Source organism: Carya illinoinensis, chromosome 13, assembly GCF_018687715.1.
Source record: "Carya illinoinensis cultivar Pawnee chromosome 13, C.illinoinensisPawnee_v1, whole genome shotgun sequence".
In the NCBI taxonomy this organism is placed as follows: Eukaryota; Viridiplantae; Streptophyta; class Magnoliopsida; order Fagales; family Juglandaceae; genus Carya; species Carya illinoinensis.
In genome coordinates, this window is record NC_056764.1 from 982,939 (window position 1) to 1,001,398 (window position 18,460).

At 35.9% G+C, this 18,460-nt stretch overlaps 2 protein-coding genes across 2 annotated transcripts; both read right to left on the bottom strand.

Annotated features, from left to right (window-relative positions):
• Positions 1-5,434: 5,434 nt before the first annotated feature.
• LOC122292044 (cytokinin dehydrogenase 6-like) lies at positions 5,435-8,041 on the bottom strand. The gene is made up of 5 exons (XM_043100220.1): positions 7,163-8,041; positions 6,739-6,866; positions 6,387-6,647; positions 6,031-6,293; positions 5,435-5,948 (listed from the first exon to the last, which is right to left on the bottom strand). Exons 1-5 carry the CDS (start codon positions 7,779-7,781, stop codon positions 5,624-5,626), a joined length of 1,596 nt encoding a protein of 531 aa, XP_042956154.1. The 5' UTR covers positions 7,782-8,041; the 3' UTR covers positions 5,435-5,623.
• A 7,715-nt stretch (positions 8,042-15,756) lies between these two features.
• Positions 15,757-17,951, bottom strand: LOC122292045. The gene is made up of 2 exons (XM_043100221.1): positions 17,559-17,951; positions 15,757-16,184 (listed from the first exon to the last, which is right to left on the bottom strand). The coding sequence occupies exons 1-2, from the start codon at positions 17,841-17,843 to the stop codon at positions 16,020-16,022; spliced, it is 450 nt and encodes a 149-aa protein (XP_042956155.1). The 5' UTR covers positions 17,844-17,951; the 3' UTR covers positions 15,757-16,019.
• Between the last annotated feature and the right edge of the window lie 509 nt (positions 17,952-18,460).

Below are 18,460 nucleotides of genomic sequence, written 5' to 3' on the forward strand. Positions count from 1 at the left end.
AGAACAATGAGGAGGCAAAGAAGGTTGTAATGTTAATAATGCATATTGCATTGGTAGCAGTATGTCATGGAGTTGGAAATGCCGTGAATTGATGGACATTATGGCGATTACAGCCTTGTCTGCTTGGACTTTTTTCTTGAAATTGAACTGGGTTGATTTGAATTCTTTGATTTAATGTTTGATGAGAGCTATATACGTGGATAGTATAGATTTAACTATTGCTACAATCTTTTTTTTCCCTGAGGAGTGGTTGGCTGTGAATATTGCCTCAAAATCTAGATTTGTGTGTTCTTCAATCCCTTTTCAAGAAGGCAGAATAAATGGACTATATTTGTGGACATCCTTATTATAGAGAAATAGCTTTATCTGTATTCCCTGTCTGCTAGATTGTACTGTTTAAGTGGAAACTAGTTATTTGTATTTGTAATTGTCAGTTATTGTTACATAGGTGATGAATCGTGGAGTAATTTATGATCTGAGAAATGAATCTTTATGTCACTTGAATTGCAATGTTAACAATGGAGTTTTGCAAGTCAAATGCTCGTGTTTTAAATATTTAGTTGGAGCATGATGGAGTGCACTAATTGATTAATCTGGAAGCTTGGGAAATATTTATGGAGCATCTTCAGAAATGGTATATGGGTTTCTCTCGTTTCTTTCCACCATGGTCTGAGCTGGTAGAAAGGTTTAGGAAGAAGTCTCTATGGAAGAAATTAAAGACAAAAGAATTGGGAACAATGTGTTTTTTCCTAAACTCAGAAATAAAAAGGAATTCTGCCATGGTGTGTGCAGAAAAGCAATTTTGGATGATAAGATATTGTCTGTTGTCCAAGAACCTGGTGAATAAAAATCATGAAAGGGAAACAAAAGGTAAATAGTTAAGATGTAGATACCTCTCTTAGAAGTGGTACCATTTCTTTAGTGCTAGGACTCATTTGTGGTTCTCATATGCGAGGAAGACACTTTTTATTCCTTACCTTCAGGGTTCAAAAGCATGCAGTATAGATAATACTACCTTAATGTAGGTGAGGAACAGCATTATGAACACCATCTGCCATCAGGCATCTTTATTCCTGTATTTTTTCCCCCAGACAACACTGTTCTCATTATGTATATTTCTTGACACCCTCTGCTTTGGTGGTCAGTGACATTTTATTTATACCTTTTGGATACCAATGAGTTAATAGAGTTATTAAGAATGGCATGACCAGTTTTCTTCATCAGATGTCCCCTATATATCATGCAGACAGGACTTGCAAACATTTGGAAAAGAAGTTTTGTCTTGTTAATTACTTTTGTCCTTAACATGACGAAACTTCTGTAATGATTTTGCTGATAGTGGATAAACATTGCAACTGCCATTTTCCCCCTATAGTATCAATAGCTTGTGATACTTTGTGATTCCATATTTTTTTCAAGTATTTCCTAGTAATTATCCATTTGATATGGGAAGTTCACACATCTACCATTTTCCTCCTTAGACCCTGCAATAACAGGATTGTAAAACTTACTCTGGAAGAGGTATTCCTGCTAAGAAAATTTCTTCCGTAGCTTCAGTTGGTGATGTTCTCCAGGCAACTTAAGAAAACATATGTGGTATCACTAACATTTGTCGACTTGTTTCCATGAAACAGCCTTCTCTTGTTAAAAATTTATTGTTCACATTAATTTCTTCATTATTCCTTGATTTTTTTTTGCTGTTAGGTATTTGTTTCTAATGTCCTAAATATGTCAAAAGCTTTCAGGTCGGACTTTGGAAGATGGCTGCAAGAAGGAACATTACCTGCCCCAGACCAAAAAAATAAAATGATATCTGGGTTTTGTCAGAAATGGTGTGGACCATTGAAATCAACCAAAATCACGGGGTATTGCCTTTTAATTGCTGTTATGATGTTTTTTTGTTTGCACTAATTATTCTAGTATGCACATCAAGCAATTGCTAGTGAGCTTTCAATTATCACATGCTGCTGTTTGAAAAATCCCCAAGGAAAAAGAGTCTGTTGGCAGCATTTTTTTGTTTGCGATGGTATTTTTTTGGCTATTGTTCATGTTCCTTTATTTTACTTTTATTGTTATGATTTTTTTTGCACCATAGATGGTTCTAACAGTGCAACAACAATTTAAGCTCCTGCAGACTTACTAATTACTTGAAAATATAGAGAATGACTATGCCATTGTAATTTGTGGATCTTTTTTCTTTTACCAAAATAAAAAAATGGAGTCCTAGAAAGAATCTATAGCCTTATGGCTACCAGCTTGACGGGTTTACTATTGGAGCCAATTGTTGGTGGAAATCTTTGACACGCAGGAGTGATTCTTATCAATTATAGGAATGGTTCTGAATGAGACTTTGTGATTTGATGTGTTCTTAAGAAACCATGTTGTATGGAAAAATATTCATAAACAACCAGTTCAGAAAAATTTGGTAGCTGAACTATTATAAGCTCCGAGAAAATGAAATACTAGGAGACACAGATGCTTAAAACTCATCTGAGGAGTTTTCATCTGAGAAGAGTATATGCTATCAGGATTATAAGCTTTGAGGGTATTAGGGTTGTTCTGATAAACTGCTTAGAACGTAACCAGTAAATGATAAATCTTTCTCTAATTATTGTGCACCATTTTATTTGAAACTTCACCCTGAAGTCTCTTTAAAGGGAACTGTAATGGAAATCCAATTTCTCTAGGATGCCTAGACCTTAAGGATGAATTTTGATATGATGCTACTTGAAGCTGGAATTTATCGGCATCCTGCCAGTTTCCTATCAGAATATTTAAGAGGCTGACACTGGATTTATTATCAAATTCATAAATATGAATTAAAATGAGCAGATGAGGCATCATCCAATTATTTTAGGAATCTGGACTAGATGCAACTCTCTGAATAGACAACTTGAACATAGTATGCTCAGCACACCGGGAATTCATATTCCATTGACCTCTGGATGGTGATCCTTCATGAGGCAATCTTTGCTCATTAACCCCATTGTTGGGTTCTGAGGGAAGTTGTGAGGGTTAGAATTTCTTTTGTTCTTTAGATTCTCATCATCCATAATATTTCCATATCTATGAGTACCATCCAGTCAATCTGGCACTGATTAAATGCTTCAATTGAGGTGCTTTTGATTATTGAATACAATGCACCTTTCTTTGGTGTCTGATTTTCCAACATCAGAAAATTAGCAATGTCTTTAAGCAAGACACCATATAACTTTTTAAGGTGCATGTATTTCTAGTTTATTTTTTGCTTGAGATTCTGATGTTTACATAAAAAAAAAAAATGTTGCCTCAAAGTTTATTTTGATGGATGAGTGTTTCTCATAGGATGAGAACTTCCTGCTCCTAATCTAATTTCTGTGCATAAGTAACTACCTGTCTCAGAAAAGAAATCTGCTGGCAGCATGAATGAACGACATAAATGCTTATTTGATTTAACAACTGCATTACATACTTGTTAAAAAAGAACACCTGCACTGTATTTATACCACTTAAAAGCTTTTTATTTATTTAGCAACTGATTTCATACATACCCTTAATAAGTTAGGCCGCCCCTTTTCTTGTGAATATTCCCTAGCAAAGGTTCTCATTGTTCAGTGGCAAACTGGTGCCTTCCTTTAAGTTTATGACGTGGTAAGTATAGTTTTCCAAGCGTCATTGGTAGTTTGAGTGGTCTAAAAAACAGAGTCAAGTATCCCAAGTCAGAGCATTCTGGAACTCTGAATGTGGCCACATGTATCTTTTAACTTCACACTTAAAGATACAGAACAGTGACTGAATATAATCATGCACTGTGTTAATAACTAACACCTTTTCCCCAACAGTTCTGACACACATGCCAAAATCTCCTCAACAGCAAAATATTAGTCCTTTTTTAGTTCACTTTTCTTAGTTGATCTTATCTTTTTTGCTGCATGTGAAGTGAGTGAAAAGTGGAAAGATTCATTCTCCTGCTGTTCATTGCTTTAAAAGGCAGGGATAAGAAACCGTGATGAACATTTAATTAGCAAGACCGCTGAAGCCCGGACCTACACATTCTCAGAAGATTCAAGACCAAATAAACTGGTTTTAGTATGAGATTCTTGTTGGGTCCTCTCTGGATTCAGATCTGCATTCTTCTGGTACAAAGGCCTCTTTATCTTATTACACTAATTTACTTACAAATGAATGAAAAGAATACAAATAAACAACACAGTAAAAAATGGAAAAAGAAAATGAAGTTGCTTCATTCCTTTTTGGATAGATGAATTGCCCTAGTTATGAAATTTCAGTTTCTTTAATATAGTGTTAATAAACTTTCTTCTTATTTGAGATCTGTTGTTATACTTGATTAGTCCAACTGTTAACCTTCACAATATCTTATATATATCAAATAAGAATTTATACTAATTTATATAGAATAAATCATTCGAAAAAAAAAGAATCCCATTCCCCAATGTTACTGTCAAAGACAAGATTGGCTCACTCTGCCATAATTACCTCCATATTTCTTATAATTTTGTTTAATTTTTTTCTTTGTTTGCATTACAATATTCTGCAAGGTTGATGAGTAATAAACAAATTTAACAGCTTAAGAATGAAAGGTCTGTTTGTTTCTGACTTATATACCCTATAGAGGCATATGTTTTATACTTTGATAATCTATTTCTCTATATGTCTATGTTAGGGTTCGTACATCAAATTGAATTTTGACCTTAACTTTCACCTGCTAAAAATGAACAGCATGCAGGATTACAAGGGTCTGACAATTTCCATATAAAAAATAAAAATCTTTCTTTTTATTCTGATAGATAAATTCATTATAAAACACCTACAGAATTAACTCAAGTTCAGAATCTGTGTCCTTCGGTTAATGTGCTTAAAATACATAGATAATAACAAAGAAGGAAGGTAGCATAAGAGCAATAGTGTTATTTTACGATATGTAGGATCACTTTAGTAAAAGTTAGTATTGGAGGCATCTGATATTAAGATCTGTATGATCTCGTTCCAGTTTCCAGCGATTGTTTGCAACGGTATGGTAAATATGACATTAGTTTAGGTTGAATAAATGGAGAAAACCTAAATTTGCACCCATTTTTTAGTTGAATTATGACAGTGTTATTACATATTGGTATATGCATGGTTCCATCAACCACACTTTAAATTTTGCCATTGGCAACAAGTTGGTAATTTCCTTCCTAGCTTTTGTGTGTCCATTTTTAACTTTGCTCAAACTTTGTTTCTATTTGCTTTGCATTTGAATCTATGCCCGTGTGGCATGAGCTGGCCCTTTGTTTGTTTTGGGTACATTTTTAACTTTGCTCAGCCTTTTGTTTCCTTTTGCTTTTCATTTGAATCTATGCCAGTGTGGAATGAACTGGTGTTTACAAATTCAATATTAAATCCTTTAATAGGGTTTGTGAGCTCCAGTTCCTTTCACTATGGTAACCAATAATTCATTCAAAAACAGTTCATTGTTGAAGAAATTTCTACTAGCCTGGAGCCTCCATGTTACACTTGTCATGTATAAAAAGGCACACGAATTTAATATTTACCAATTTACTGCTTATGTGGCCGAGGCATTTTCTGGACATGCTTTTAGGGCCTCTACCTTTTAAAAAAAATAAATGTTGTGAGGCCACTGTCATGAGAAGGTTATTAGTGCCTTTTGAAATATTCTTTGGCCAGGAGCAAGTAGCGCCAATGGGTCATAAGCCAATTTTCTCCGTACAAAAACTTCCCAACTTGGGCCAAAGTGGGTCCGCCACTCTTCCTGTGCATTGTAATGGGGTAGATATTGCTTGACCCCAAGATGGGCTGTTTCACAGAATTCTAGAATTCTTTTGTTCTGAGTTAAAATATGTTCTAATCCATCAGTTCCCGTTGAAGAGGGAACTGCAGAGGTAAGGAATGCGACTAGGTAGAAAATATCTTCCTCTGGAATGACAATAGAAGTTCTGTTATCCCACCTGACATCAGAATTACAGCATTCAATCAGTTAAAAGCCATAATATTCTATAGAGATGATGATTTGAGTGGTGAAATGGTTACTTTGATTTGTTTACTGGATAGATGAGGATGGGGCCATTGCTTGTTTCTGTGAGGATATTGCCAAAGACTTCATTGGCAAAATCTTGTATCTTGCTTTTTGGGATAAAAAGATTGAGCCATGGATGTGGAACTTCCCACAAGCCTCTTGACCGTAATTTAACCTCGGACACATGAACTCTGTCCAGGAATTCTACATATGTAACTTCTGACAGAAAAAGTGTTGATGTTATAAAGCTTAATTGAGACAGTAAGTTTTCAATTTCCTGCATAATTAAAACATGTGTCAGTGACAAATAATTCATTTGATCTATTACATTATGAAATCTACCCTAATGGTGGGCCATTGCATGCCTCACCTGATTTACTCTGTCAGTCTCATCTTGGTGGATGTATTTGGCCAATTCCAGGCAGAAAAGAGTCCTTCCATCTGAGCTGAACTGGCTCGCTTGAACTGGGTCTTGGGGATTAAAGGATGACCTCCAGTTATTCAGGAGACCAGTCCTGTTTATGATCACAAACCCTTCAATGTAATCAAATATCTTTTCTGCAGATATTAGATTTTCCTGGTCAATTGCAAATGTGGCGAAATCCGAGTACAGCACCCTGATCCATTTTACCTGCTCAAAATGGAGAATTGTATTACAACTGGTACTCTCTACTATACCCGAGATTTTGATATTGTTTCACTAAATGATTTTATTTTTTTACCTTGCATGGTGCTGGCTCCAGCGCTATCCTTGCTCGGGTTATAATGCCAAATTGGCCAAGTCCTCCTAGAACACCGTGAAAGAGATCACTGTTTTGCTTCTCCGAACATGTTACAACCTCCCCTTTTCCTGTGCACATTTGGCTTTACCTTTCAGTAAGCATTCATTGTATGCCAATGATAAGCTTGTAAAATAAATCATTACTAAGTTTTTCTATGAAACAAAGCTCAAGTGAGTACCACTGGTCACCCGCAATTTCAGTATCTTATGATATTTAAACCATACAAGATAAAGAAAAATATACTGTTAATATAATTTGCCCATTTCTCATTCAATGTTTGTCCTTTGACCCTGGTTTGATCTCCTATGATGTTATATGTCTAGTATCATATGATGATGCTTTTTTATTTTTATTTTGGACGAACCTGTTACAACCTCCAGCTGGTGGACATTACTGATCTGGGGGCCGTGCCAAAATGCCTGCCCACTGACCCCTGCATTAGACAGAGTACCGCCAACAGTTAGATGTAGGTAATCCGTCCATGATTTTGGCGCTAACCCATATTTCAGGCTTTCATGCAGGATATTTATCCACAACTCGCCACCAGAGACATCCACGTAAGGAGAATTTCCAGGGTGAACCTGCATATCTGGTCCTTGTAGTGATTCCATGTTAATCACAACTCCTCGGTGTGCTTGTGACTGGCCCTGGAGCGAGTGGCCATGGCCTCTAGCTGCAACTGTGAGCTCTGAATGAGGACCCATCTGCCAAATATGCTTTACAGTGGTGGCAATATCAGAAACTGACTTTGGATGTAATACTGCCTCTGGAAGGAACTGGTACCTGTTGCCAAAATCTCTGGCTGCATGATGAACTTCATCAAAGTTGAAATGCCCATCGACGGAAAGTGCTTTTAATGTAGAAGGGACGCTGGAAAAACAAAGGTTTATTCTAATAGTAACACAACTCAAGAACAAGAGCGTGATGCCTCTTACGAGAAGAATGTTGTTCTGTCTAAGGAGGCTAACTGGTGGGTATCTCATTTTTTTTTTTTTTTTTCGTTATGTTTTGTCAGAAGAGATGGGGGAAGCAAAATTGAATGGAGTCTAATCCTGTAGCTTTCGTTTCTTTGTGAACAAAAGCAAAAGTAGAGGTGTGGAAGGGAAATGAAGGGTTGAGGAGAGAATTTAAAGGGGAAGATTTTGGTTGGCCAAGTCAACCTATCTTCAGTTGTGAGAATCCGTATGAAGTCTGCCAACTTGAGTGGAAGAGTTTTTAGGACTTTCTTTCAGTTCTCCTTTATTTTGTTTATCAGAGAAGCCATCATACATATATATGCCAAGTTGGATAGAAAAGTCACAAGAAAGAAAGATTTCCCCATATCTTTGCACTTTTCTTAAACAGTTGCAACCACAATCCCCCATCTTTTCGTCAAATAAAACCACGTCTCTAGTATATTTTTTCATTAACCAAATTAAGGATACTTTTTTCTTTTATTTAGAAAAGGTACTCCCTTTGCAAGAAGGCATACATTTATACCTCTAAAGACAGGTGCGCCCATACCCGTGTCTTACTCAAATGATGATGAATGTGTTCGTCCTGAATCCATTGCTGTCGGAATGTTAACATAGCGAATCTACTTTCAGATCGGATGAGAGAGACTGGCGGCTGGCCTAGATTCATTTGAGAGGGAGAGAGAGAGATGGACCAGTGGGCCGTGGGGTATCATGATCAGTGGCAGAACAAGAATTTTTCTTAGGGGGTTAAAGTTTCAAGCATGCGACATATTGAAATTTAAAAATTATAAAAATAAAAATATATATATAATTAGATCTCGATAATTTGTCATTATACACATAAAAATAAAATTTTAAAAATAAAATATTTTAATATATGTTTCAGGTTTTTGACGATAATATTTTATGAAATAATATTCATCTATTATTATTTTTATAATGAAATATTTAGAATTTATTTACTTCATATAAATTATTAAGTATTTTTTAGAATGTTATCTTTCATTCTAGTATATATGTAAGCTAGTTTATTAAGTTTTATGTAAACTTTATATATTTTTATGTTACATCAAACATATAATATTATAATAAAGATTTTAAATAAGATTTTTCTTGCTCAATGAAATCTAGAGGAGAAAACCTCTAAATTATTTTCCATATAGATAATTAATTTTAAATGATTTTTCTTATGGTTTTACTTTGGATTACAAATTAAGAAGCCTAACATTATATAATAAAAAAATTTGGGATCTATATTAGTAAGTTTATTATTTCTCATAAACTTAATTTTGATTTAATTTTGGTGAGACTATACTCTCGAAAACAAAAAATATAAAATTTTGAGACTATAAGAAAAAAATTTAAAAGACGTTTTTAAGTATATTAAAATTTTATAGAATATATAAAAATTATAAATTTTTTTGAGGCCATTTTCTGTATTTATGAAATTATGAATAAAAACGCCCCGCCCCCCCAAAGATGCATGTGGTTGTGCCACTGATCATGGGTCCAGGAGAACACGTGAACTTCAAATGGATGATGGTGTGTTTTGTGCGTGGAAAGGACGATCGTTGGTTGTGTCGGGCCCCTTAGTGTGTGAACTTGGGATGGCAGCAAGAGAATGCATACAGAGAGACTTCAATTTGTGCCTATCTGCTTCTGTACTTTGATGCTTTACTTCCCGGCCACTAATCGGACAAGGTTGAAGGATTCTCCTGTTTATAAGTTTTGTAAGCATTTCACAAGTGCGTGCGATTACCAATTAAGACCTCACTTTGGCATGCACTCTCTTCGTCTAGACTTTTTTTAGCAGTTTTCAAGTAAATATGAGTATTTGGGACATGTTCACTATTGGATATGTGGCCACCGACTCTTTTGGAAAGAATAAAAAAAAATTAAAATCAATCCTCTCTAATTACTTGACCAAATTGGACGATCCATTTTACAGATATAGGCACATCATGTGGACCCTTCAGTATTTAATGTTTTTGTATAGGACTTTCAGACATGTTTAATGTTGTATCTATCTTTTTAATTCGGGTTGATGAATACCCCTATCGTTTAAAAAAATTACCCTAATGCAATTATCAGAGATTCTCGATCTTCATGTTCATATGTTTCTATGTGGAATCAAATTACACTTTCAGTGTAATTATCGCTTTTGCATTTTTTGTTGCAACTTGTGTATGAGCTCCAATGGGAAATCTGTCAACTCCTACGCCTTGCATCAATGTTTGTATAATTCCTCTGTTGCTGAAAGTAAACACTGTCCTACATATTTTTTAGGCATGCATGTGGTCCTCGAGATAGTGTCATTTGGCACTATTTCTTTTTTGTTCTCTCCCATCTTGTCGTATCATCATTTCATGATTGCAAACAATAGATCATGAAAATAATGAAAAACTACAGTAATTAGAATCGAGCCTAAAGGAAGTGGCCGGCCGGGGATATACCACATATACCATGTAGAAAAACGTAATGTAGTAGCCTAAAATAACGCAATAATTGTGTTTGAAATTTGCTCATGATTTGATCCATGATCATCAAACATAATTATTGGTTGGTCTTGAACTTCTCTCAATCTTAAAAGGTAACTTAATAGGTGAGACTTTTCCTCATACTTATAAACTGACCATCAGCCTCTTCCACAACTGATGTGGGACAACTCTAACAATCCCCCTCACACATCGAGCCCTGGATCAGAGGCAACGACAACTCGTTTCTTTCGTAGGCTGTTGAGTCTGAGAATATTGGTAAATTTAGACTCTGATACTAGTATTGGGTGGTCTTGGGCCTCTCTCAACCTCAAAACCTAGCTCAAGAGGTGAGTCTCACACTCATAAACTGACCGACCATCAATCCCTTCCACAACTGATGTGGGACAACCCAATAACAGTACAAAATATATATATTTTTTTGTGGTGATATTTCGAATGTGGCTGCGGGAGCTGTAGTGTGAATAAATCATCAAAAAGACAGCTCTAGTGCTAGTTGAAGGGTTCTTTCTAAGGATTAGGGTTGGAGATTGCTACCCTATTTTACTGCATAAATTGTTTTTGTTGGTAGGAGTTGCAGGCAAAGAAAGACACGCAATCTTTCTGTAGGATTCATTGGATCAGAACAACATAATTAGGGTATAAAGGTCGAGAACATGATTAATTATGAGGATTCATTGGATCGAAACAGCATAATAACTATATAAAGGAAGATATATAGCATGATGATTAAGCTCCTCCAAGTAACTTTTTTTTTTCTTTGTTCGGGATTATAAAATTAAAACTAGTCATACTTTTTGCACTCACTTCCTCCCTTTATGGTGTATATTTATTATCTTCAAGTGTGAAATCTAGTAACATTGTCCTCTCTTTTCTGGTGAGAAACCTAATATTTGATTGCACGCTTTCTAGCTAGCTAGATCATGAAGAACGACCACTAATGGATAAAGAAATCAAGTCTATATATATATAGAGAAACAGAGTATCAATTATATGGAAGCACAGAAAGACACGTATTACAGGGTCCCCATCGTGGGCCTCTCTTGTCCATCCGATGCTTCATTTGTGGCATGCAGAATCTCATCTTTAGCACTACTGTTGAATTTTTTTACCAAGCATGTGTCGTTTTAAAAGGTTTTAAGGGCGGTGAGATTGAGATTCCCATTGCATATATAATCATGGTCGAGCGATGTAGTAAATTCAAACATTAACACAAACGACACTTGAATGCCACGTCAGCACCGTCTCATGCATTTGATTGGCCAGTTGGTCGATCGAAGATCGAGGATTGGCGAATGATAAGAGCTTGGTTAGGGTGCTCGATCAATATTCTTGATCTTTGATGATCACCCTGCCACTCAAAGGGGTGAACATCATCAAAGACCAGCCAAAACCTACTATCATGTGATTAATTGTAAATAATTATTCATACTTATCGTGTTCCCCATCCCTTTTTTATTCCACTCTAATCGATGTGATCTCTTAATTGAGTATCCCAGCCATGATTTAGAATCCAAAAGCTAGCTAGAGTCCTACTTGCTCATTTTTTGTCGTTACATTAATTCTATGATCACCCACCTTAATTTCCTGGCCTCCAGGCCGGTAAAAAAAGAATAGTACCTCTCTGATCTCTTCTATATGCACAAGTACTTCGAAAAGATGGGAAAAAAACTTATATATATATATAGTTCATACTTCATATAGGCAAGAAAATGAATTCTTTAATTGTTTGAAATCAAGTTGCAACTTGATCTTCTATATATGCCTTTTAAGTTTATATATTTGCTAGCCACCGTCGCAAATGATCATACTCCAGCATGTATGCATAATGATATTTCTATATATTTGCCGACAATAAACCGGCCAACTTCTTCATCATGCTTGTTAAGAAACTGGATATTAAAACATTGCATTATTGTGCTACATTTTCTATATTTTTCACGTTTACATTGATTTACTGAATAGTTTTCAACGAAAAAAAAGAAAAAACAGTACCTGCAGCCAAATTTTGCTGTATGTTTCTATATTTTTCACGTACGTTTCAAATCTCTCCTTCTGATCTTTTTCTCTCTTCGCACGTCTCCCTATCTAGCCGCATTATAAACTAGATCTACTTACACCATTTTTGCCACCTGCATTCCCTCTCAAATCTCAGCTGTGTACTAATTAAATTCATGAATTGTAGATGTTACCCCCTCCCTCGCAGCTAGCTTAACTCACTTTATCACATGCATGCTAGCAGCTAGCACAGATCAGTTTCCTTTCAAAGCTTGGTTTATCTCCAAAGAAAGTTAATAATTACGTAATATTTCATGTTTATGTGCCTTCTCCATCGATTATGTCCAAAGAAAAATAAAGTTCTTGAAATGCCTAACTATCTGTAATTATCAATAGCCATTGATCATTGCGATATAATTTCCAGCAATGGATCAGTACTTGTAAAACAAGTTTTTCACTTTTTTTGGCTAGCTAGCTAAATCTTGACCTCTCCTTTAGAGCCGAGTATATATTTCGAATTATAATATTGATTACCATGCACGAGGCATGCAGGTTTTATAGGCCATGCATTGTGCAGGGCCATCGATCGGCTTATTTTGTCCATTAATAGTGCATGTATGCATGCTAATTAGCTTGATCAGAACAACTTCGTGATTGAAACTTATCGTGGGTTCCCCGCACCAAGCGATGTTCGATGTACAAATAGAATAGAAGCACATGTTAATCAAGGATGAGTGTGACGTACAATGTATTTTTTAATTCTCGACTTCTCAATGATGGGGTACCAGAAAATTAGGCTCAAGGCTTGAATATTTTCAATTTAGAGCAAAAAAGGGGGAAAAAAAAAAAGAAGGAAAAAAAAGAAGAAAGAATTGCGATCAGGTCAGCTTCCAAAACAAGCAACCTTTACTTGATGAAGAAAGGATCACAAAGAACAAATTAACAATGGGCCGATATAGGTGTACGGTTCTGATCTTTCAGTGCTATTAATTGGCTGATCAATCATAATTTCTTTTCTTCTTCTTAGACGACAGCTGCATTACGTCTTGGTCAAGATCAGTAGTGTAATAACTTTTTCAACCTCAAGATCTCGTATCCTTTTCCTGTCCATGATCGCATAGTGCCCCTTCATTTTTAGTCCCTCTCGTGAAAGGTATGGAACATTAATATGCAGTCACCACTTAAAATGACTTACATTGACTTACGTGGTTCGAGAAGAGTTTTCTTTCCTTGCCAATGATTAATTCTATGACTAAAATAATATTACAGCACACACATCTTCTCCCGTGGCCAAGCTAATTAAGAGGGACTGCTTGGAGGGTGTTGAATTTTTAGGAAGAGAAAGTAATAATTAATATATATTTATATATGTATATATATATATAAGAGCATTCACATGCATGAGATGGTGTTTTTTAGGCTTGATTATAATCATGGAGCTTGCTTGATTATCTTGCATGCCATGCGTGGCGGCACGGACCCAAATGTTTTGTTCTTGTACGTTGTTGTTGCTTTTGACAAACAAACTGCAGTACATACAGGCATGCAAAATTAGGCAGCAACGTCCCCAGTAGAATGCTGCGGCATGATCATGATGAGTGAGCATCTACGGTACGGTGCTTAACTTGTTCATAACTCATTCCTGGATTAATATATCAAAGTGAAAAGTTAGAAGTAAGTCAAATCAACATGTTTCGCCATTTGATTTATATGAAAGGTTAGAAAAAATTATCAGCTGTATTGGTTTTGTTGCATGGATACGGCCAGCTAGCAGATGATCATGCGTGACGCAACTTAGAAGTTAATTTTCCAACAAATCCACTCACTTGGATGGCCACAAGATAAGCAAGAAGCCAAGCCAACCAAGTCGATCCTAATTTGCATGACCCTCGATAACCAATCCTTCAAAAACGTACGGGACCCATCCAACACTTACATGATTCAAACTATGAATGTCATTTTCTAAGACCAGAAAAAAGTTAAAACGGTTTTCTAAACAATACAAAGGCAAAAGAGTGATTGATTCCCACAGGTCTCAACTTGTATATATATAGGATGTCGACCTAAACTCTATAGACAAAATTTAGGAGTGCAGTTCTTGAAGAATAACTTCTGTTATTTGTTTTAATTTGCTGAAAGACTTCCTTAAAGGTATATATTGATCATCATGCAGACTGAATTAAACTCCATGACCCGTCAAAACCTCTTTAATTCTTTTGAAGTCGATCAAATTTGTTTTGTTTGTCGGCGGAAGATTCCTCAAGAAAACCATGTCCTACATTTAGATTGGTTAGGTTCAAGTCCATTGAGTCAATGACAAATGTTGGGAGATGAGGGCAAAGTTGAAAGTCATGAAGTATATATGAAGTAGTACTACTGTAGTGGTGGACATTTTCGCTTTCACGTAAGAGAGTGGTGCAGTCTAGAAATGATGGATATGGGGCATTGCGTCTTTTGATGTTGATGATGATCTTCAGTTCCCACGCTACATTATATGAACCCCATTAGTTCTGAAAATGACAATACTTCCATAACTTTTTAACTTTTTCTCATGGAGCCGGTTACGTACAAATAAATCATATTCAATCCTCTTAACACTTATCTAATGAAAACTATGACAGCTCTTAGTCCAATATTGTTCCTTTTTATAAAAAAAAAAAAAAAAAAAAAAAAAATTTGCTAACCAATTCTGATCCCAAAAACTTTCGTAAACTAAGACAAAGTTAAAGTTGGATATATATTTGATGTCATGAGGAACCTCTCCAAGATAAGGTCCTTTAGACCCAAGTTGGATATTTGTATATGTTCATTATAAAAAGTAAAACACTAATCCAAGGGAATGGAAGAGGAGGAGGAAGAAGAAGAAGGGACAAGTAATTATCTTATGTTGCAAAAGCCCATTCATAAAAAGTGCATGTTCGAACTGTTAACGTTTTAGGGTCCAATCAAGAGCTTCTCTTATCCAAGTGTAGGGTTGAATCTCAAAGCTACAACTTTAATGTTAAGATCAATAAGTATCATTGTACCTGCATATTTATCTTTTACTTTCCTGAGTGGTGAGAATTTTTGTTGAGTGCTTATTCTGTCCTGTGATATGGGAACTGATTGATAGCTTCAAGAAGATTTTGCTATTTTCCAATTTCATGCAGTCTTATATTACAGCATTATGTGTTTGAGGTTAGAAATCTCCCTTTTATCAAGAGGAAAAGTTGCTTCCCTAGAAGCCCATATGTATTCTGCAGGGGACCTCTTGATAGCTCAAAGTGCATGGAAACATTCTCAACTTACTTCTATGCACTTGAATTCGTATGTTTTCTTGATGCATTTACTAAATAGTCAGGGAAATTAGACTTTACTCTGTCACTGCTCAATTTACAGCAAATTGTGACAAGAAGAAAGGCAGTGTCTATAATGACAGACAGTACACTGTTCCTCTGGAACCTTCCTCACAACATTTTTTTTCGATGACGGAAGAACCGCCCCATGGCAGAGCCTTAGGACTCACCACCTTCCTCACAACATAGTAATGATTTATATTTATTTCGAATTGTAACGTTTGTTATCAGGAGTTTCCTTCACCTCATATACTCTCAAATCTTAGAATGATGAATACTACATTCTACTATTTGGAAGATGAAGCCTAATAACTATACATTCAAAAATTGTTATCAACCAATGTGGACATCAATGGAAACTAAAAGCAATTGGCTTATCAACTGGTCTGGTTGATCCTGAAAACAAAATTATACCATGTGGAGATTCAGAAGTACATCTAGGCCTCCCTTTTTGGCCGATTTCGAGTACGTTGAAGGGCAGGTTCCTTTTCCAAGGAAATTTTAATATCATCCTCTTCCTCTCCATCATCATCATCATCATCATCATCATCATCCTCCTTCTCCTCCTCATTAGCTTCTCTGATTGCTTGATTGAGTGCAAGCTGGTCCAAGAACCAGACACTGAAAATTTAAAAATATATGGAACAGAAACAGAGCAACTTCATGATAACAAAAATTGTGGCACATTTCATCAACGTTTCATTAAAGTGAGGGTAATCATACAAGAAGTAGAGGCAGCAAGAATAAGTTATGTTGTTCCCATGTATAACAAATTCACATAACGGTAAGCTTACTAGTAGCTGGGATAGGCTCAACTGATTTGGTATGCATGATCCACTACTACACACAGCTGTTTGTAAATACCACAAACAATTCAAATAGTTACCAAATAATTCTTAATATTATTCCATATGTAGCATTTTTCGTAAAATCTTTCCTCAGTAGCTCACGATAAAACCCAAAGCTGGACTTCAAAATTATGATATGTGCCACAAGCTCAAACTGAAATTTAGCATTATAGTTTATAATTTAGAACAAAAAACCCAATTATATGTATCCTAGTGACAAGATATCTTGTCAATATCAGCAAGAATCTCTTCCATCATATGTACAGTCAAATAAACAAGAAAATTATCTATATTAAACCTATTGAGTTCATAGATTGAAACTCAACATTCCATCGACCAGGTTTGCGCATTCATATGATAAATGATTTTGTGTAAGCAGCATCGCAGGAGGGCCTTATCCATTTTAAACAGAATTAACAAGTAAATAAGCCAAAAGACATTCAAAGCATATAACCACTTTGAGAAAAAGTCTGTTCACTGAAACTTAGTAGCTCTACCAATGCTACATAGTATAAAGTTGCCAGGATGAATGACTACCCACTTCTTCAAAAACTAATTTACCGATTTATTGGAACACCCCGGCTCAATTTTAGCTGGAGGCTTTAACCTCTTCAAGAAGATCAGGCACATTAAACATACTGGTAAAGGACCTCCACGCCCTAAATATAGTACCTAGCGAGAAACTAGATTATGAAACAGATGAAACCATTTACATAGTTTCTTGATATCCGAATTCTATAGATTCTATGGCACACAGAAAAACTTTCATAATGAAAGACGTGTTTTTTCCCGATAGAATCCACTTTTTATATACAGATGGAGTTCTTATTATTTTCCCTTTAGCGAGTACATACATAAGAAATTTAAATTCCAATACACAAGTTTCCAATCTAATTTCCATAGTTTATTTATGGGTTAGACAAAGCAAGCTTAAAGAGTGAATTGCTGTGGCTGTCAGATCAAGCATTTTTAGTGAAAACCCGTTGTGGAGTTTCGCAAAACCTTCAAACCCGCATAGAAACGTTCACGAGCAACCAAACATAAAACTGAAAAAAAAACGGAGAGAGAGAGAGAGAGAGAGAGAGAGAGAGAGAGAGAGAGAACCCAAGTTAACAGGGCCTCACGCACCTCCTGAAGAAAGTCTCTGTCGAGCTTATCAGCGACTCTGATGGAGGCGAAGATGGTAATAGCTAAAAGAGAGAGTGGGAGCGCGAAAGCGAAGACGTAGCTACTGGTGCTGAGACCCGCACGAGTAACAGCCGTTGAGCCTCTGGTTCTCCGGCGAGCTGGGTAGCTGTGAAAGCGAATCGCAGGCAGGTATGACACTTTCGGAGGTTTGAAGAAAGCGCGTGAAGGCGTGGAAGGTAGAGAATGTGTGAGGGAGGTTGCGCTGGAGATGAGGAGGCTCGCCATGGGTTTCCAAGTTCCAACCTTTCGGTGGCGTACGAGGGAGCCAGTGGATAGTATTTCCTAGATTCCTATGGCTGTTCGTGATGATCGTTTAAAATTTAAAATTAAAATTATCAATTTTTATAGAATTCCAATATAATAGACTTAAAAAATGGTTCTGAATTTTTATTTTTTTTATACCATTAAATATAAAATATTAGTTTCCAGTGCCAATTACTTTGAGGTAGTTAATGTGGCTAAAGTAGTTAATCCATGGACTCCACAACATTTCTTCGCCAAACAAATTACCAAACACAACTTAGAATACACACACACACACATCCAAAGTTGAAGCCTTGGAGGCGATCATCTCGGATCAATTACAGAACAGAAGTTTGAGACGAGAATAGAAAAAGATCACTCATGATACAATTCTACATAAAGTTTACACAATTATAGATCACTCATGCAAAGTGGATATCTTAGACAACAATATGCCACCGTCTTTGCAATCAGATCCCTATTTTTTTTTAATACCATCAGAGCGACTGAGGCAACAGCAGCATAAATAATCGAGGCTGCAAAGTTGACAGAGAAAAATATTCTTCAAGTACAAGCAAATATGGTGAGGAATAATTGCA

Coding starts and splice junctions, on each gene's coding strand:
- LOC122292044 (XM_043100220.1), bottom strand. CDS start 7,781: ATGAGATACCCACCAGTTAGCCTCCTTAGACAGAACAACATTCTTCTC. Junction 6,867..7,162: donor CCAGCTGGAGGTTGTAACAG/GTTCGTCCAAAA, acceptor AAATGTGCACAG/GAAAAGGGGAGGTTGTAACA. Junction 6,294..6,386: donor AGACTGACAGAGTAAATCAG/GTGAGGCATGCA, acceptor TTAATTATGCAG/GAAATTGAAAACTTACTGTC.
- LOC122292045 (XM_043100221.1), bottom strand. CDS start 17,843: ATGGCGAGCCTCCTCATCTCCAGCGCAACCTCCCTCACACATTCTCTA. Junction 16,185..17,558: donor ACAGAGACTTTCTTCAGGAG/GTGCGTGAGGCC, acceptor TTCTTGGACCAG/CTTGCACTCAATCAAGCAAT.